Source organism: Mustela lutreola, chromosome 1 (assembly GCF_030435805.1).
Source record: "Mustela lutreola isolate mMusLut2 chromosome 1, mMusLut2.pri, whole genome shotgun sequence".
In the NCBI taxonomy this organism is placed as follows: domain Eukaryota; kingdom Metazoa; phylum Chordata; class Mammalia; order Carnivora; family Mustelidae; genus Mustela; species Mustela lutreola.
In genome coordinates this window covers 192,108,281-192,129,144 of record NC_081290.1, presented here as the reverse complement: position 1 = coordinate 192,129,144, position 20,864 = coordinate 192,108,281, and the positions used below count along the sequence as shown (strand labels likewise).

Genomic DNA, 20,864 nt, shown 5'->3' with positions numbered 1-20,864 from the left:
ACATCATAAGAATGATATGGGCGCCTGGGTGGCTCAGTGGGTTAAGCCGCTGCCTTCGGCTCAGGTCATGATCTCAGGGTCCTGGGATCTAGTCCCGCATCGGGCTCTCTGCTCAGCAGGGAGCTTGCTTCCTCCTCTCTCTGCCTGCCTCTCTGCCTACTTGTGATCTCTCTCTGTCAAATAAATAAATAAAATCTTTAAAAAAAAAAAAAAAAAAAAAAGAATGATACCAGTCACCAAGTACTGAGAGTACTTGAACATGAAGTTTATTTAAGCATAAAACACATTAAAAATTATTTGGTTGATTTGTCAGAGAGAAGGGTCTGGGTGTGGGATGGGAGGTGGGGTTCCCCAGGTCTGCAAACAGTATCCCGAGTGGCCAAGCTGCCGTGGCAAGGTGGAGGGACACAAGGGTAGTGAAGGAGCTCATCAGAAACAGGAGTGAGCAGCACATGCGTATCATAGATCAGACACTTCCAAACATCAGAAAGATTCCTTAGAGAGAGTCAGACCTTCCAGTAAATGCTTCTTGAGATTGCTCTGATAGGCCCTTCCTCGATAAAAAACTGTGATCCAGAAATAGCACCGGCTTGAGAGATTTTTCTGATTAGACTTCTGGTCAGACTTCCCTAACCAGAGGTGTTTGTTTGTTTTTTCTTTATTGGTTTTTCATGGGAACCAAAGTTTCCAGTGACAACAGTTTGGACATTTTGGGCAAGATACCTGCTTTCCGCAACTGACTTTTGGAAGCCCCATTGCGTACTCTGAAAGAGGAGGTGGGCATTTCACACATTTCTGGGACTCTGACTGTTGGAGGCAGGTGGTATCGCTTTGAGATGCTGGACACTTTCAATCAGGCTTTGACTTAAGGGCACACACATTTTATCCTACAGGGGGTTGAAGTAAGTAAATTACAGTACTTTATATAGCAACCTTGAGTTAATTATGAGGTCGTGCCTGATTTATAGACAAAATGCCATAGTGAAATCTGGGTCATGATGAGAAGCAGCGTCCAAACTTGAAGTTCAATAGAAGAATTAGAGGCTGTGAACAGAGAGGAACATAGTAAGTCCTATGAAGAGAGATAGTTCTTTGATAGGAATCAGAAATCTGTGGTGCTCAGCTAAATGAATGAACCCACTCTCTTCATTGCCAAGAACTCACTTTCTCCAAATGGTGCTGACCAAGGCAGGAAAGAAGCAGAATTAACTCGACCTTTAGCAAAGTCCTGCTAACCTCAGGGAAACCCATGTGCTAAGGCAACTGCAAGAAATCTTGGTTTGTTGGATCAACCATCCCAGTCCCAGTCCCAGCCCAGGTAGACTTGGTGACCAGATTTAAGGCCAATATTTGGTCCTGAAATAGAGCTCACCAAGATGGTGCTAGAATTCATTGGCATTCCCCTCATGTCTCCATCTTGATTTCTGGAATTTTCATAAGCCAGTTGCTGACTGAGTGGGCTTCCCGTGTGAGCATCCCCTCCTCAGGGGAAAGGGCTCCCCATGCCCAGCCGCCTGCCCAGGACAGGGCATGCATCTACCTCTACAGCTCTTGCCGTCCTCCTGCAGGGTCCCCGTCACACAGCTGCACAGAGGCCCGTCGACTCGGCTTGTGCAAATCTGTTCACACCCTCCGTTGTCCTCACACCAGTCCAGCCCTAAAAAAGAGCAGCTGGTCAGGTCAAATCTTGGACGTGGATTTTGGGGCAAAGCTTTAAACAGAGGACAGCAAGAAGAAAATCACAGTGCCACTGTGGCACTTTCGGAGCCAATGAAAAGGTTTCACTGTGGGGTCCTCCACTTTTGGTCGGTCACCAGCTTCACGTTGTAGTGGAACCGCACCCAAGAGTTAGTCCGAGCCTTTAAATCCCATTGTTTTAATAATTTATCATGTGTTTTGAGGGACATACATACTTTTTCTCCTAATAGGTCCCACTGAAATGATCTGTTCTTTAGGTTCTTTGGTATAATCCGTGGCAATCCTGGAATTTTGTGGGCAAGTCTGAAAGACAGAACACCGGAGGGAAAATTTCAGACAATTAAGCCGATAACTTATTCTTCACCACATCTCCAGCCTCCAAAAGAGGCAGCGGTTCCAGCCTCGAGCGCTATTGCTGCTCCGATTAATTAGAACCAATGCATTCTTGATCCTGAAGCCCACTGGGACTCAGGGCTTTATGTTGAACAGAATTAAATATATTCTCCACATAAGACTTCGATTCAAAGAGGCTCCCTTCCCAGGGATGAGGATTGTTGGATTGCATCTGGCAACAGGGTAGGCAGCTGCATGTCTAAGTGGCTTGGCCACGATTCACAGCTTGATTCTGCAAAGGCTGGGGATGCACAGGGCTGGAGTGTTAAAGATTAGGGAGCACATCCCAGGGCAGTGAAGTCTTAGGGACGCCGGTGTCTGTGGTGGGGATGTAAGCCTGGCATGGAAGGGGGAATTGGCTTGCCACCTCATTCCAGCAGCCCCTCCAGGAGCCCCTACGGAGCCTCAGGCCCTGGCGTGGGTCTGGATGAGCTGCAGGAGAGTCACGGTCTAAAGAATGCCTAGATAAAGTACCCTGAACCCTGGAGTTTGTTTCGATCATGTGCTGGAGCTTGGCCCCCACGGTTCCCTTCAGATCCAGGTGGCTTGGCTCCTTGAGACTCTGGTGTGGGTGCAAAGGTCCTCAAACGGGGCCAGTTTTGCCCCTTCCCCCTGCCAGATACCCTGGAGGGGTATTTGGCAATTCTGGGAGGAATTCTGGAGTGTGGCAACTGGGGAGAAGGGGCTTTTGCTTCTAGTGGGTAGAGGCCAACGTTGCTGCTAAACATCTTACAACACACAGAACAGTCCCTACAACCAAGAATAATTTGGTCCAAAAGGTCAGTAGTGCTGAGAAACCCTGGTCTAGTGCTATGCCCACGACAGACGGACAGTTCAGAGACAGACAAGAGGAGTAAATGGACATTATTCTATCACATTCTCTCTCTCCCTATCTCAGCAAAGAGGACTGCTGCTCCTAGGCATCTGGGGAGGATTTCAACTTAGCCACTTTGAGGAGCCGTGAGCACCACAGAACCCTCGGGAGCCAGCCAGAGCCTGGCGATCATGATCCCCGTTTTGGGCAAAGTGGGGCAGTAAGAAATAAAGCGAGGCATTTCATTTTCATGCCCTCACTTACTATTTTACAGGAGTACTTTTCGGAATCGCACAGTGACACTGCACAGTGAAGATGAACTTCGTCGTAATCCCCAATGAACTTGAAGACAGTGACATGAAAGCGACAGGTTAGGGAGACGCCATTCTCCTCGATGCCTATGGTGTTATCTTTAATGTTCTGACACCTATTCAGGAGAAAATGGAATCTTTGCTTCACACATTGGATTCTATTTCATATAAAACCGTCATGATAGGTAAGAATGTCTTTGCATTTGAGAGTGACCTCTGGACCGTGTGGGTTTCTTATTTACTATCATTCCCATCTATTTTCATAGTTTGTTTTAAAAGCATCAAATAATACCTCAAATTAGTATCCTAACTACAACTAAAAGCGGGGTGACTGTAGGGACTATCCCCAGTCTCCCCATGGCTTCAGTTTCTCATTCTGCCTCTCACGGTGCCCTGCTTTACTGACACCAGCTCTGCAACCACGCCATCAGTCCTCACCTTGGCTGTACTTTCTCTGGGTAATTATCACATGGGGGAGGGTCCCCTGATTAAAACCCTACTGGGCCGTAACCACACATGTTAAAACAGGTGGGAGCTGGAGGAGAAGTCAGAGCAGTCCCAGATGAGTGACAGGTGGCCGCTTCTTTTCTCCCCCTGGCCACTACCCTTCATGGTATTGGGCCAGTGAGCAGTGACAGCCACTGGCCTCCCTCAGGCACACATGGGGTTCCTCAAATGTATCACAGCCACTTCTATCCCCTTCTCTTTCCACGTGCAGTTTCCCCGTCTGGAAGTCTTCCCATGCATGCACACCCCTGTTCTTTCCCCAACACCAGTCTGTGGCTCCCCCTTCTCTACGGATACCCGCTATCACTGCCCTGACCACGTGGGAAAGGTGGCTTTTCCTGGATTCCTGGAGCACAAGAACCCGGATGCCGTCCTCACTGGGTCTCGAAACACCCTGCAGGGCACCCAGGATGGATCTAAACATCTTTGCGGATGAATGCATGAGTGAACGCATGACTTGTGCGAAGGCTGGCCAAGAAGTTGTCTAAAAATGATGAAGATAAAGAGAGTGGCTTTTTTTTTTTTTTTTTAAATCTTTCCTTCCCCAAGCCCATAGGATTAAATAGCTTAGTGATAAGGAAAATTAAAAACCGGAGTTATCCTCCAGCATCCCCACACCTATTAGGTTTTGTAATTAGTCTTCAAGGCAATAGTTTCTTAAGTGTTTTGAAATTAAAACTTACTTGCCACACTTTTCCTTGTCACTGTTATTCATTTGAATAATCTTAATTGGTCCAAAGTTTCTAAAATGCTCACAGCCCTGCGATCTTCACACAGGCCTTCCCTCTTAACCAGACCACCCCCTCCCAGACAGATGACTTGTTACTCAGGTACCAGAAATGCACGGAGCAGAAGGAAGGCCTCGGGAAGCAGGGACAGGCTCTGTGGACAGGCTCTGCCTTGGTGCGCACACACAGGCCAAGCCCTAGAACCCTTTGTCCACCATCAGAGAAACAACCATCCTTTCAGATGTATTAAGATGCATTAAGAGGAGAGAGCAGCAATGGGCATGGGGGGACTTCTGAGTCCCTGGAAGATCCATCGTTGCCTTCCACTGAGCTGCAGAAGAACAGCTAACCCCCCACAACTCTGAAGTGAACCCATTTTGCTGCTCACATGTTTGTCACTGTACATCGGTTTTCCCATGGGACAAGTTCACTGGGAACACAATAACTAAATCCCTCCAAGAAAGGTCAGAAAGACTCATGAATTACAATTCCCTCCTATGACAAAAGCAAAAACAGTTTCATCTGAAGGCCTTTGTTCAGACCCTGGGGGAGGCTGAGATGTATGAACACGTTCACTCACTCACTCTTCTCTCTGAATGCCACTGCATCCTCCAAAGGAGACACAGGCCCTCCAACAGGGCTGGCATCGGCACAGGTGCTCAGATCTGAGCTCTTGCCCTTTGGGAAAGGACTTCGATGGGAAGGAGAGGCGTCCAGCCTGTAAGCCGCCGAGGAGTCATCACGCCCTTCCCTTCACCTCTGAAAAGCCCAAGAATCAGCTCAGAAAGTCGAAAGCCTCTGCACCCCAACCTACAAGTCCCAGCCAGCCAGTGAGGGAGGCCATGTATCTTAATGCTTGGAAGGATCCCTTTCTGACCCTGACTTGTTGAGTTGCCCTGGGTGTACCTAACTTCTCTGCAAAGTAGTAGATATTCACTGTTTGCCCAGAACCATGCCTTCTTTTGAGAAACTATTCCTTTTCAACCTCAAAGCTGATTATAGTAGCCACAGCACTCCCTGACCACCTCAGGGTCGGTGCTGACCCAGGCTAGTCATGGTGGGTCAGGACAAGCTACCCCCCAAAATACTGAGTATTTTAAGGTGAAGGAGTTTGAGAAAATGGCAGAAGCAGAAAGGTCATGGTGACCTTCACCTGACTCTACTCCCCTGAAACAGGTCACAAAGCCCTCAGGTGACAGGAGCCCTCCCTCCTGCAGGAAAGGAGCACCCTTACCTCCAAAGACAGACGGACATCAAGAAGAATCCTCACTAAGAGGCTCTGCTAAGCTTCCCCCTGTTTACTACACTTACCACATATCCTTTGGCCTCTCCTACTTCTCTGTGGCTATCCCTGCTTCATCTAACCTAGCAGAAAATACTCAGGTTCGACCACTTGTTTATGTCCTGATTTCCTTACGGAAGCTTCTGTGTCACCTAAAACCTATATTAAATAAATGCTGTTCTTGTTTAATTCTCATAGCCAGCTAGAACTACTGTTACTTGGCATAACTAGTTTTTAAAAAATTAAAATAATTATTGTGATTTGGTCTATAGTCTTTTCTTCTGATTCATTTCTTCCATAAATTCTGTTACATAACCACTGTGTTTCAGGAAACACAGTAGGTGCCAGGCACTTAGTGGTGAATAAGAAATTCCTTGGTTTTATAGGCTATTGCAGTTTCTTCTACTATTCTCTTCTTATACTCCATTATTCTAGTTCTTCTCAAATTTTGACAGGTGTCCTGTTCACCAACCATCAGTTCTTCTCATGACATGCTTTTGTGTAGGTGATCTACATTTTTCTTAAGCTGAAATCTGAAGTAGGCAGGACACAATCCCCTCCCGGATCGCATTGCAAATAAAGCATTTTGTAGTTAATGCCACAAGGACTCCGGAATCTGCTACCAAGTTGCTGTGTGACTTTAAGCAAGTTGCTTGGTCTCCCTGAGCCTCAGCCTGTTCATCTACAAAGGAAGGTTTACAATGTCCACCTCACAGGCTGTTAAGAGAATTCTAGTTCATGGATGCGATACACAAACATTAGCTCCCATTCTCTTCTCTAAAAACGGATGTTGATCGATATTTATGCAAAGGGCTCTTGAGGCCTGTCCTCTGATAAGAGGCCACTCACCCTCCTTCAATGATGAAGTATCGGAGTTTGTCATTGCTGTCACGGGAAGGGGTGGCATAGCATTTGTTCAGGGTCAGGATCAAGTGTGTGGAGTCAGCCCCCACCACGAAGACCCCTACATACAGCACATCTCGAGTTGTCAGCACCACTTCGCCCTGGCGGTAAGGGTGTTTGTAGGAGGCATTTTTGTAGAGGGCCATCTTGGTGGTGAAGCTGCCTTCTTGGGTTGGAACTGTAAGGTTAATGACACTGAAAGGGAAATGATCATGAGTCCAGGGACCCCCAACAATTACATTTTTTCAATTACCACCATTTTCAAGCTGAAAATGCAGAGGGAAGGCAAAGCAGATGATAGTAAAGTCTAAGTCCAAAATGGTACCCCAAATGGCAAGCTACATGTGGCCATTAAAATTAAAATGAAATAAAATTTGAAAAGTAAATTCCTCAGCACCCCTAACCACAATTTCCACATATATCTACTGTATTAGATAGTAACACAGCATATTTCCATCATTGTAGAAATTTCTTTTTTTTTTTTAAAGATTTTATTTATTTATTTGACAGAGAGATCACAAGTAGGCAGAGAGGCAGACAGAGAGAGAGAGAGAGGAGGAAGCAGGCTTCCCGCTGAGCAGAGAGCCCGACGTGGGACTAGATCCCAGGACCCCGAGATCATGACCTGAGCCGAAGGCAGTGGCTTAACCCACTGAGCCACCCAGGCGCCCCCATTGTAGAAATTTCTAATCCATAGTGCTGGTCCAAGGAATTTAGGTACAGAAAATATGAACTATTTCTTCCCTAGTGTTTCAAAGACAAATGCTAGCAAGCAATTTTGATTACGCTAACCTTGACTGTCAAGGAAAAGACAAAGCAATGCGTATGGCCCATGAGATTCTTTACCTCAGCATAGGCTTCACAACAGAATCTAAGGAGATCTTGATATCCAGCTCATAAGCACATGAAAATTCCACATTGATCGTCCGGTCCCTAGTGATGATGTTGCCAGTGTTGTTGGCACTTTCGATCCAGATTGTGTTTTTATACATGATATGAGTGCCATTGGACTGCCGAGCAAAGGAAGGTCAGAAATCATTAAATGTGCGAGTGAGTATGTGGCTTGCATTTCAAACCCAACCCACAGCCCTGAAAGTGGAGAAGTGGCTTCGTTCCATACATAACCGAGAGACTGGTACAAGTCAGGACGGAGCTAGCTTCAGCATTTACTAACAGTAATGACGAAAGTATTGCAATGGATGTCGACAGCACCCTTCAGTCTGATAACCTTGAGTGTCCACAGAGGCTGAATACACGTACCCTGAATTCTAACTACCACCAGCCCCAGTTATCTGTGGGAAGCCAAGATGGGGACAGCATGAAGTATTGTCATCCCAGGGTAATATAAATCTTCTTTTTCAAGTCCTAATCCAAAATCTCTCCTTCACCAAATCTTCTATCAGATCTTCCCACAAGGACCACAATGAATAAAGGCACATTGCCCCTGATTGTTCCTTTCACTCCCTGATAAAGTGTTAATGATCCCAGTTATATATATATATATATATATATATATATATATATACACACACACACACACACCACACACACACACATACCTGTTCCTTCCTGGTGTCATATATATATTTATCTTCCTTCCATATGTATATATATATATGTATATGACACTAGGAAGGAACAGGATGATAAGAAGTGAGATGCTTTGCCAACCTATACATTAGATAATCTGACATGAAAGGACGGGGTCTTGATGTATTTCTGTAGCCAAGTCTTATATGGTGTCTGACACCCTTACCCCCCAAAACTCTTCCTTTACCTGGAAGAAAAGAGAAGCACAAGGAAGGTAACAAAAATGTGTCAACGTGCAGGATAGAGGATGACAGCAGACAGCGCAAACAGAGGACGGGAGCCTGTCACTTATCAAGACCTCTCAGTTCAATTAACCACTCAACACCAGATGATTCTCCTTGATGTCTTTCATATCAGCTTTGTGCTGTTTTCCATGGAGGATATTTCTAAGGAGACGCCCCTGAAGTTGGCTTTAAAGACACCCAATGTGCAAACACCAGGGGCTGTCACTACCTCGGCCAGATGTCCTTTCCAGCCTGATGTTCTTACCTGCACAATGTTGCCGCAGTTCCCTTTGGTGTTGTTGATCTGAAAGGAGATGAAATCTTCACCCTCGATGTGAGAACACTGTCTATCATTGATCCTTACGCCCTCCCTCTCAAAGCCGAGCTGGAAGAGTTTGCACTTAGATATGGATACTTCCATTTGGGACGCCTTGCAGGTCACCTCTGCATCAATGATGTCATGGGAGTCTGCGGGGAAGGGTTATGATGAAAGGCAAGTCAGGGGGAGTTGGTGGTGCTGCGGGGTGGGGTGGGGTGGGGTGGTGAGGCATCCCATGACCGTTTCCTAGAGAAGAGGCTAATGATCTTCTCACAAAGGCTGGGCATTTCTAATGAAGCTTTGATCCAACCATATGAGTATATGAAATCATTCAAAGCAATAACTGGGATGTTGTTAAGCTTTTTTAAAAAAAAAGATGGACCTAATAAAGTGTGTATTGTCTTTTCTTCCCAAACCCAGGACCTTGCCCTACTTTGGTGGGAGCTACTTTCCCGTGAGTTGTGCATCACATCTGGCTTATCCTAGAGGGGCTAAAGGATGTGCCCCCAGTGAGAGCAGCCGCAGGCAGGCCGCTCCTGGAGCCCCCATGGATTCCCAGGCACCTGCTAGAAGACTTTTGACATGATTAGGCCAACTGACATTTTCTAGGAGTACATAAACACAAGCTGAGGAGCACTATAGAGACAGAGAGAAGCATTTTAGCTTCTCAGGTAAAGCTCTTGAAGAGCACCCCTCTGAGAGAGACTTTCAGTCAAGTAGGATGCTGTAATTCAGCACATGCCTTCTCAGTGATCTGGTTCCAGCCAAGGGCACGAGGTTGGGGGTGTAAAGTAGCACCTCCTTCAGGCCAGCATCATGGGTGTGCCTGGCGGGGACAAAGCCCTTCCTACCTTATGGATGCTGCCGTTGGGAACGGGTGTTCATTATTTGCTTCAAACCCTGCAGTTGCTTCTTCAGGACCCATTAATCTGGCTTTCAACAAGTCTTAGAGCACCTGGCACTCTTGCTCTGAGGGTTTCGTATTTGCGTCAAACTGCCTGACTTCCCCGTGAGACTACAAGATCGATTTGGATCTCTGATGTTGAAGAGGGCTTCTGCTGAAACTGGCTGACTTGATTCATGTACACATTTAGGTGTTATCACTTATTGAAGAAGAGGCTGAGGCTATGAGGAAATTAACATTAACCTACTTTTGAAGACATCACATTGCTTCCTCGTTCTGCCTCAATGCCCATGAAAGCTTCTCGAGGTGGGTCTCTAACTAGGGCGGCTGCGTGGGCCGCACCCCTGGAGCCCTTCTGCGCAGCCGCCGGGCCTCCCTCAGGGGCCCCAGGTCCAGGTGGGGAGGCAGCAGGCGTCACTCACTATTGCCGTAGGGGGGCGGCTCCGCGCAGCCGCACAGCTCTCCTCCGTTTTCCAGCTCACAGGTCCGGTTGGGACAGTCCGCCCCCACACAGGGATCTTCAACCACTCCTGCTAAAAAGGAAAACACACAGAAGCGCGCACGACTTGATTTTCACACCCATGCTCAGCAGCAGGTGGCTGCACTCTGGACTTGCCGCTTTCACGGAGCTGGCGGTCGTCAGATGGCAGCTGCGAATGAGCAGACGGGGCAACTTTCCAGAAAGTGATGACAACACGAGTGATCGGGCCCGGCTCCGGGGCCGACACTGGGCTTCACCCTTCCGCTGCAGTATCTCCTCCAACCCTCGTGACCGCTCTGCAAATTACGTACTATTTCACAGCGGCAATGAGCCCAAAGTCCACACAGTGGAAGCTGAGTGGTGAGGCTGGAATGCAAAGACGCCGTGAACTGCCAAGATCTACCCCTATCCTGTTCTTACCACATTGGTCGACCATTACGGGCATTGGTATCTTTGCCCTCAGACCGAGTAGGGTCCAACCATCTATCTCCATACTCCCTTTCACCCAGCCTCCCCAAAGTTGCTGCTCTATAAGTATTTGTTAAGAATGTAAATTTTAGGACCAGTAAAGTCCCAGAGAGGTCCTTCGGATAGGACTTCCTAGTCTGTTTTGATTCATGGTCTATTTTTCTCATAAACGTCTATGTACTTAATTTTACAAAAATAGACAAACCAAAACCTACACACAACTCGCCAGCACTGACTTAGATTAATTGTACTGTTTTGCCAACAAGGGTAAAACTGTAAGTAAAAAACAAATGTATGTGGAGTGCCATCATCATCGCATCATAAACAATTATTTCTGTAGCAGATGAGTCCGCAGACCACCTGCAAGATTGTCAGCTCCCCAGTTTAAGAAACGCTAATTGAGAGCATTTTCTTTTAGACACTCATTTCTTTATTTAAAGAACCTCTCTCCCTATCAGATGTAATAATCCTCCTATTCATCATGGCATGGGATGGTGAGTGCTAAAGAAACAACAACTGTTCAATCCCAGCATGAGCCAAGTTAGCTTCAAGAATTTAAAAACAAAGCAAAACCCCGTGCTGTCTCAGAGGCTTCTCCTGACTCAGCTGCCACGCCCCTCTGCTAAGTAACTCACTGTAAATAGGTGGGAGTTTGGGGATGGCTTGGCATCACCCTGTCTTAATTCCCAGAAAGACAGCTAATGGAGAGCCACCAGCATGACCTAAATATGTTTATTTTTAAAGGCTTCCTTTTTGTAAGATCCCTTCACTTGACCAGTGTCTCCAGTAGCTACATAGTGCTAAGCACATAGCAGCCACTCAATGAATGTTATGGTTGATTCACATCACATGAAAACAACCCAAGAGAACTATAAAGTGAGACCAAAGCCCAGAGAGGAGAAAAAGCTCCTCCCTTGCAAATATGGTGGTCCATACACCAACTGCCAAATAAGACATGCCCTTACACAGAGGGAAGTTTTTAAAGTTTCAAAACTGTTTATTTTAAACTGGTTGAAAGTATTACTGATTAGCACAACAGGGTAAAAGATTAAAGTTATCCAAAAAATTATGTTGATTTTCAACTGAGACTAGTAATTTGTCAAGAGTTTCCAAAATCATTGGATACATATTCTAATCAGCTATTTTGGTTTTAGGATCTGAATTGAGTGCATCCCTATTCTTGGTCAGGTGTAGTCTGCAGATTTACTGAAATGCATGCAGTCTTGCGATGTGCCAGCTTTCCTGGTGGGACCAGGAGGCAAACCAGGTTAGTACATTCTGTTGGCCACAGTATCATACTGCATTCATAAGACAGGTGACTATTTTTGCATATGGGCACATATGTATATGACACATTTATATACACATGTGTACATTATATGTGTTCCTACACATATTTGCTCCATCTATCTGATTCACTTAGTAAGAAAATGAGCAAATAGTATAATGGATATACACATCAAAATGATTTTTTTTTCTTTTTTTAAAAAAAGATTGTATTTATTTGACACAGAGAGAGAGATTGTGAGAGAGAACACAAGCTGAGGGGAGAGGGAAAGGGAGAAGCAGGCTTCCTGCCAAGCAGGAAGCCTGATGCAGGGCAGAAGTCTGACACAGGGCACGATCCCAGGACCCTGGGATCATGACCTGAACCAAAGGTATCTGCTTAATGACTGAGCCACCCAGGCGCCCCCCAAAATGATTTTCTTACTACAGAAAAAATATAAGAATTTATAGATCTACTGGGTGACAGGCATTAAGGAGGGCACGTGATGTGATGAGCACTGGGTATTATAAGCAGTGGATGATACTGAACTCTATATCTGAAACTAATGATGTACTCTACATTGGCTAATTGAATTTAAAAAAGGAATCTATAGATGACTGGCTTCTCAGTTAATTTAATATATGTACAATCCCTTTAGAAATCAAACCACAGCTTCCTTTCAAGGCAGGCAGATAGAGTCACCTCAATTCCAACTCAACTTGTCGCTTGCCACATGCCTTCCCTTTCTGGGCTGGGCTCTGACCCATGTTCAAGGAGGTGAGGAAGAGCTAGATTTGGGATCTGAAAGCAATCAGAAAGCCATCCTCTGTCCCTCTACCTCATCAGTCACTGAATGGGTGCTCCTCCAACCCAAAGAACCTCATCTGCCCAAGCTGGTTTCCCAAATTCCATAGCTGGAGAGGAACGCCAGGTGAGTAAGGCTCCCCTGAAATGCTCTTCCCTCCCCCACAAATCTCCGCTATAGCTCTTAATTCTTCAAGCCTGGGCGCAGACCTATGGCTAAAGGAGGAGGCCAGCCAGGCAGGCCTAGCCCCAGCAGTTTTACCAGCAGAACTGTTCTTTTCATTTAGAAAAGAACCAGAGAAATAAAACAATTCTCTTACAGCAATTCTCCTTCTCAATCCACTCGGTGCTGAGGATCCCGAAGGAGCGACAGGACTCCCCGTAGGCGGCCAGGGAGCCACAGAGCTGGTACTTGTGGTGGTTGTAGCAGCCATCCAGGTAGCAGGACTCGTAGAAGGGGAGAGGGTCGAGAAGCCCGTAGCAGGGCTGGAAGAAGCCCTTCATGTCCGTGAGCTTCAGGCAGTAGCCATCACCCTGCATCTTCTGGATGTGCACATTATCACACATGGCCGCGTACTGTGAGAACTGCAGCTCGTTGCAGCTGGGGGCGAGAAGTCTGATCAGACAAAGCGAGGCCAAAACAGCCACCCAAGATACCCGCTGGGAGGGAAGACCCCGCCTATTACCTCGTCTGCTAACCCGGAAGTCAGCGAAGTATGCGGATTCCAACGCTAATTGGCTATGTGATCTTGGGTAAATCAGGTGCTACTGGTCTCAATCTATCCATCTAAGAAAGCAACATGTAATTCCTATTGTTGCTATCACCGGGAGAAGGGAGGGTAAACGAAAATATTGGGTTGGTGGCCAACGTGTCAGATGAAAGGCAGATATTGATATGAAAACCGTTCACCTTTGATAGGATTGATATAACCATGAACAGGTATTGATATAATAACCAATAACAACCATAATGAGTTACTATTATTAATCAATAATAGTAATACTGATAGTTGGTAGAATAGTTGTCTAGAACCCTTCTAAAGTACTTCCCACACAGCTATCAGAGACCAACAGCAAAACCATCACAAGAAAATTGGTATCTAGCTGGAATAGTTTATAAAGGAAGGAAAGGGAAGGAGGGAAGAAGAAAGGGAGGAAGGGAGAAGCTCAAAGAGTCGTAATGCCTCAGGAGAAGATTCTGGACTTGGCCACTTCCAGGGCCCCTCATGTAACTCATTCTGCTCTAGCTTCCATTTCACCTAGAAAAGGAAGAGACTGGGCTAGATATTGCCTGAGGTTTGTTTGTTTGTTTTAAGATTTTATTTATTTATTTGACAGACAGAGATCACAAGTAGGCAGAGAGGCAGGCAGAGAGAGAGGAAGGGAAGCAGGCTCCCTGCCCAGCAGAGAGCCCGATGCGGGGCTCGATCCCAGGACCCTGGGACCATGATCAGAGCCAAAGGCAGAGGCTCTAACTCACTCAGCCACCCAGGCACCCCTGCCTGAGGTTTCTTCCCAGCTCTGGGTCCTGTAATTCAGGATTATCTTATTTATGATAAAGTACTCCTCTTATAACTGCATCATTTCCCCACCTGGGAATTTAGCTGATGCTAAAGTACAAGGGGTGGAGCCATTACACAAGCAAAGAAACACCATGAAAAAGCAGCATATCTACAGATCCAGAAATAGAGTAACAAAATTCAGCAGCTCTGAGGTAATCTGAATTAAGCACCTTTGGAATAACTTGTTTAATTTACTCTATTTCAGCTGGCAAGAGGTGGGGGTCTCATAATAACTTCAGTGACTTCCGTTTTTTTGAGAAGACTTTCCTGATCTCCACCAACCTCTACCTGCACAACCTCAACCACGCCTTCTGGAGAAAGTCATGGGAACACAATTAGACCCAGCCCTGGGGAGCAAGGGATAGCTCTTCCTCTCCCAGGGGACAGCTGGCCAAGACCTCAGTGTTTAATCCTGGGCATCCTCTTCTGTTTGGCCAAGGATGCAAAGACTCGGAAACATATCACTGAAGCCCAATTCCTTCCTCTGCTGTTCAAGAAATTACTGAGGCCTCTGACATGTCTATTTGTCTCATGAAAACTCCAAAGACCTGGGGCTCAACTCTTTGCAGAAGAGGAGCCGTGATGCTATGAGAGCACATTCCTCAATAACACCTGTCATGGACAAAGGGAGGATGTGGGGACACAGAGTCTAGCTGCTAGAACTCTCACCTCTTCTGCATGCCATTGGTTTTCCAGCTCTGGGCCAGCACCACGCTGCTCACCACTGGCTTCCCCCGCAAGGTCACATAGTCATCGGTTAAGTCCCCATTGAAGTTGCCACAGAGGCCACACACTTTGTTCTGCAGCCTCTCGCTGATGCTGATTTTTATGACATTGAAACCATTGTAGTAGATCTGGATGTCGGGGCTGGTGTCTATCACCAGGAACCCCTCACTGCTGTAGATTTTGGTTGCCAGCCCAGTTATAAATGGAACATTCACTTGTGTGCCATTCACCTATGGGGGTGGGGGGGGGGAGAAAGTAAATTATAGTAGGGGTTGGCAGCTGTTACTATAAAGGGCCACTATAGATGTGTTAGGCTTTGTGGGCTATACGATCTCTACTGCTACTCAACTCTGACCTCAGGGCATAAAAACAGCCATGGACAATATATAATTAAATTACTGAGGCTGCATTCCAATAACACTTTATTTTTAAAAAAATGGAAGCAAGTGGATTTGGTCAAATTCTGTAGCTCGCTGAACCCTGCCCTAGAATTTAGGGGCATTTACTCATGATACTATCCACAGTTCTCAAAACATGGAGGCAGAAAGATAAGAAAAAATTACAAAAGTAAAATCCACACAAATGGCTGGGATTTTGTATAAAACCTTCCCCAGCATAAACCAATTACTGAAATGAAATCCCCATCCTGTGCTAAGGAATGTCTAACACAGTTAAAATGAATCTGGGGATCACTGCCATGTTTACTGTTTTCTTGTGTATAATGTCCAAACTAGAGGTCCTCCCCACAGCAAAGGTCCTATAGGCACAGTATTTTCTGCATTCATCATTCTCCTATTTTCTGACAGTTTCTTTTCTTAGCCCTTAGGATAGAACATAATGTGCTTTTCCTGTCCTTACCAAATAAATTGATTTTTTTCCCTCCTGGTTATTAGTAACTTTTCATTCTTAAAAAAAAAAAAAAAAGCAGAAGCCTTTTAGAAAATATAATTCTTTACCATTTTGGCCACCTTGGAGTATTTTATTCAGCAATAATGTCAGTTTTGGTCTCTCGGGTGGTCATTTTGACTTTCTAGCTCCCGTATTTGGGAGCAACGCAGTTGTGTCTATGTGGGCCAATTTATAAGAAGAATTGGAGTGTCAAAAACAGTAGCAGCTTTCATTGAAGTTAAAAACCAGTACGAAAATCCAGACTCTTCCTTTGAAGCCTGCAAAATACAGCCAGTTCTTTTGCCTAATGGTGGACACTGAGCTATCTGACGATTTTTCAAACAGAGATACATTCCATGCGTGATTATCTGAGCCAGTGGCAGAAAGCAGAATACACACAATAATGCTTTTTCTGGAAAACATTAATGTGTGTGTCCTTGCTCTCTACCTGCCCCTCCCCAGCTGAGATCCTAGCACGGGGGACTGACTCCAGCTTCCAGGTCTGCTGGCTTGTGAGCAGCCTGGTTTAGCTGAGAGGCTGAGGTGGCTTTCAGTAGTTTATCAGAGCAGATTATACTTTACCTGGAAGGGGTGGGAGGAATCCAAGCTGGGGACCCATATGGGTTGGAGATTCACATTTATTTAATCTGCCAGTCTAAGATTCACCTGAGCCAGCCAGCCAGGCTAAGGAAGGGCCAACCTAAGAGAAATCCCAGTTTTCAGCCTCCCATTTTCTTTCATTTGCTATGTCATCATGGAGCCCTCTGATAGTGGGGGATGCTCCATAAGGCTTTTAGCGAGGTCATTATTTTTATAGGCAAATGCTTGCCTTCACCTGGCTTTTAGAAAGGAGAGCAGAAATGAAAGAGCTTGTCTTGGTACAGCTGAACAGAGCCAAGAGTACTTTTAAAGGCTCTTAAAAACAAGATGCTTTTTGGAAATTAATGCAGAGTCAAAGCTGACTTATCTACCATTTTATCACCTGAGACTCTTTAGCACCCACATGGTCATTACTGGCCCCAGAATGGTCAGCAAAGGACAGAAGAGGGCCCGTTCTCACACCTGTGGAATGTTTAGACTTTCATTCCTGAAAATCTGGTCATCTGTGGAGGGCATATGCAGAGGAACAATCTATTATCCTCACACTGGATTGTCTGGGAAAACCCCAACGCCCCCTAGCCAAGGCCTCCTTCCGGGTATGTCTTAAGAATCAATGACAGGCCCGTCACCTTGACAGTGTTCCGGTCGCTGATGAGAATCTGTTCTTCATTAATGTAGAAATAGACGGGCGAGATGATGGTGAGGTTGGGTGCCGACCACTTGTCGAAGTTGATAATGAGTTGGAAGGAGATGTCCGGCAGCTTCTGGCAGATGGTGGACAGCACGAATGCGCAGTTGGCGGGGAAGCGGAGGAAGGCGCCATCGAAGGTGCGGAAGACACCACCGCCGGCAGCCAGGCAGTAGGAGGTCTTGGTGCTGAAGCAGCCACGCACCCCGTTGCGCAGCGCGCACTCCTCGTCTGACTTGCACTGGCGCGGGTCGCACTGGATGAGGTTGCGACGGAAGCAGCGGCAGCGCCGCGTGCAGTCGCTGTTCCAGAACAGCTGCTTGGGCTGCAAGAGAAACTGCAGGCGTTAAATTGGGGCTGTGCGCAGGGCGAGGACCCCGTCCCTCCCGGGGGCGCCCCTGCATCCGGACCCTGTTCCGGGCTGGGCTAGTCTCCCTCCAAGGGGTCTGGCATTTGCAACAGGGAGCAGGAGGGGGGCTGCTTCCATGCAAACGTGACATTAGTTCCATGCCACTCAGATGCCAGACAACATACAAGTTAGTCTTTATTGGTTTTAGTCAAGAACCCGGGACTCTTATATAGCTGGATTGTAGAACTAAGCACAAGCAACCTGTGAATGTCTAGCTCTTAGTCGAAGTAAGTGAAAAGGAAAAATATTTGGTGGGAAATTAGTCCCACCAAGAACCGGCTCCACTTCGAGGATGAAATTTCAGTTCGCTCAAGAATGATAAAACTGCCCTTTCATCTCTTAAATAGGTTAAAAGAAAGTTATAACCAATTCCTATAATGAGTCATTTCAACATTTGCTGAGTACGGCCATTCCAAACTTTGTCTTTATACCTATCTACTTGGAATTTACTGCAGTGGCAAGGACCTCCATTCCTTCGTGTTCTGAAGGGAGAAATCTAGAGAACAGGGAGATTCTGGGTTTCAGTCCCAGCCCTGGACCCTCCGTGTCCACTCTGAGGAGCACTACCAGCCTTCCAGAACCTTCCTTGGCTCAGCTCTCAATTGAAGGTAATAATACAGTCTTACAGGGCAGCTGTGAAGATTAAATTATAAGGCATGTTTCCAGGCATAGCGTAGGCACTCAATAAATTGTAGCTACTGTTCTTACTGGAGAAGAGCCAATCATCCTCCTTGAGAAGGTGAGAAATTATATAGTTACATAAAATACCTGTAGCAAAGCCTATCCCCCATGGTGGCAGCCTGTAATTTCCTATTCTTCCCCAAACAAGCAATCGTCTGTAGACCCAGTTGTATTTGGTGGAATTTGTGCTCTTGAACTTGCCCTTGTTCTAGATTGAGAACTCCAGGGAACTGTTGGAAATTGTTCATGATTGTCCCGGTGGGGTGTGGTCTCAACAAGTAGACCTGGTCCTAAGACCACGGTCTAGGCACTAATTCAATTGACCAGCACAGCACTCTCCAGAGAAGATGTTTGAACTAGGCACAAGAAGGCTTCTGCTGTCTGCTGTTTCCAGCTTCAAGGATAGACTTATCAAAATTCCAACTATGACAAACAGATATGACTCGGATTTGAAGGTAAATAGAGAACGAGATCTCCAGGACAAGTTTCCCCAGTGCAGTGCATGTCAAGATGCCACTATTTCTTTCATCCTCAAAGTAAACTCATTCCTGGAACCAAGTCTTCTCTCCTTCCAGACCTGAAAAATATTTCGGGTGCCAGCCGCCTTGCAAATTGACTTCATTTCTCTTATCAGATTTGCAAAATAATTGAGTGGATGGTCTGGCCTCTCTCTGATAAGAAGTCAGACATTACATGGGCAGAAAGAGAAAAATAACCTGGCATATGTGGATATGATAAAGGGTAAATAACTCATCCCACAGGAGAACTTGATCATGAAGCTAGCTTCACAGAGGAGTCACTGGGCCCAGTGCGGCTTCCTTTACCTTAATTAGACCTGGCAATGACAACTGGGTGATTACCTTACATGCTAATGGCTAGATGTGTTCTCCCTTTATTTCCAAAGAAATGTGTTGTATAAACAGGCCCCCAAGCTTGTTTGAATGGTGGCAAGGAGATGTGGATTATTTGTTCTGTGAGTTTGCTACTTACCAGATAGAAACCGTTGTCAAATCCCACTGACTGATGAAAATCGGATAATCATGTTTATAGTGCTAATAGCCTCGGAGAGCTGTACCTGCGTTTCCTGAGTGTTCCAAGGGCTTTTATATGCATCATTTCATTAACATGCCTGGATTTTTTTTTTTTTTTGACAAAATGTTACTCAAGGGAATAAAAACAACGAACACAATAGGATCTCCCGATTATTGGGCTGCTCAGTGCCAGGCACAAGGTGAGGCACCTGACGGACATTATTTGTACAACAACCGTACAGAGCTGGTATTAGTAGCTACATTTCATGGATGGGGCACCCAAAGTTCAGGGCAATGACACAGTTTGCTCAGTGCCCCACCACCAGCGGTGTGCTTCAGTGACGCTCATACCCGGCTCCATTCCATGATGCCACAGACACCCAACATCCCTGCTGAGGGGGGCAAGGCACCCCTAATGGATGCAGACATGCCAGTAAAGTCTCCGGACCAGGGAGCAGAGATTGCAAGAGGGCTTTTTCAGCTTTGAGTCTGGTTATTTCTCCTCTGAGACCATGAGAAAAGGAACACCTTATTTTTTTCTCACGTGTTCTGCCTTTGCCTTTCAAAGAGGCAGTATTTGTAAGAGCTAAACTCACCTCTCTCCGGAAGTCTTCCTTGATTGTTTTCTAATCTTCTGCATTGTCTTTGGACACTGAAGCCGATTTCCCACTGACCGTGAACCTAAAGCAACCTTCACATTCCCTCTCTTTTATTTACTCTCAGAATAAATTCAACCTGGTGGTTCTTGAACGAGGTGATACATTTTTACAAAAAGGAGACATTCTTTATTTTTTGCCTAATTTATTTCCAATCCAGACGTTTCAATTAGATTTTTTTAAAAGTGCTGCAATTCTTTTTCATTTAAAATTGATGAGTTCTGTAGGGTGTGATTTTTCACTCGTTGATGTGTTATTTTGTCATCGTTCTCTTGTTCTTTAAAGTGCCTGTTTCTCCTGAACAGACGTTCAAGTTCCTCAAGGCGGGGGACATGCTTTGTCGTCCCCGGCAGCACCTCCAACGCCGAGATCTGCAGGAGCAGATACTCCGTACTTGCAGTTGTTACCGGTCTCCTCGCCAGCAGAAGACGGGCACGTCACCGAAGCAGAGACCCGGCTTGAGGCAGGACCACAGACAAAGCACTTTCTCCAGGGCAGGCCTTTTCTAGCTTGGTATAGGGCACATAAAGAAAGGTTTTAAAGCACAGAACGTGCATGATTCAGGGAGCTGTCGCGGAAGGTCTTAAGGAGTGATGTCTGCGAAGGGCGACTTCTTCGGCTCTCCGCTGAAGTCCCCCCAGAGAGGGAAGCGGAGGGCAGAAGGGGGGGGAGGGGACAACAGCACTGAACAGTCCAGACAGAACTCTCTGGGGACGGTCCCGGAGTGACAAACGGCCACGAGGAGATGGCGGCCTTCACACGCTTTCGCGGCACTTCAGTAGCCCGAAGAACGAAGGCCATTCCTCTTGGCCTCGAGCGCCGTATTTTCCGGTTAAAAATGTCCTCATCTGAGACAGCTACAATGTCGGATGCCAGCCGCCGTATTTCCCCACTACCGCCGCCTCGGAAGCGCTCACCGAGATTCACGGG

General features: G+C 46.3%; 1 protein-coding gene across 1 annotated transcript in view; it reads right to left on the bottom strand.

Annotated features, from left to right (window-relative positions):
• Nucleotides 1-244: 244 nt before the first annotated feature.
• The window catches only part of LOC131837366 (tubulin-specific chaperone cofactor E-like protein), a 157,887-nt gene continuing 137,267 nt past the window's right edge, over nucleotides 245-20,864 (bottom strand). The window contains exons 21-31 of the mRNA XM_059183469.1: nucleotides 17,099-17,482; nucleotides 14,925-15,211; nucleotides 13,014-13,294; nucleotides 10,096-10,206; nucleotides 8,716-8,918; nucleotides 7,483-7,646; nucleotides 6,583-6,831; nucleotides 3,170-3,332; nucleotides 1,914-2,001; nucleotides 1,541-1,657; nucleotides 245-1,044 (exon numbers count right to left, since the gene is read on the bottom strand). Of these exons, the coding sequence (XP_059039452.1) occupies nucleotides 944-1,044; nucleotides 1,541-1,657; nucleotides 1,914-2,001; nucleotides 3,170-3,332; nucleotides 6,583-6,831; nucleotides 7,483-7,646; nucleotides 8,716-8,918; nucleotides 10,096-10,206; nucleotides 13,014-13,294; nucleotides 14,925-15,211; nucleotides 17,099-17,482 (2,148 nt within the window). The 3' untranslated portion in view covers nucleotides 245-943. The remainder of the gene's footprint in view (nucleotides 1,045-1,540; nucleotides 1,658-1,913; nucleotides 2,002-3,169; nucleotides 3,333-6,582; nucleotides 6,832-7,482; nucleotides 7,647-8,715; nucleotides 8,919-10,095; nucleotides 10,207-13,013; nucleotides 13,295-14,924; nucleotides 15,212-17,098; nucleotides 17,483-20,864) is intronic.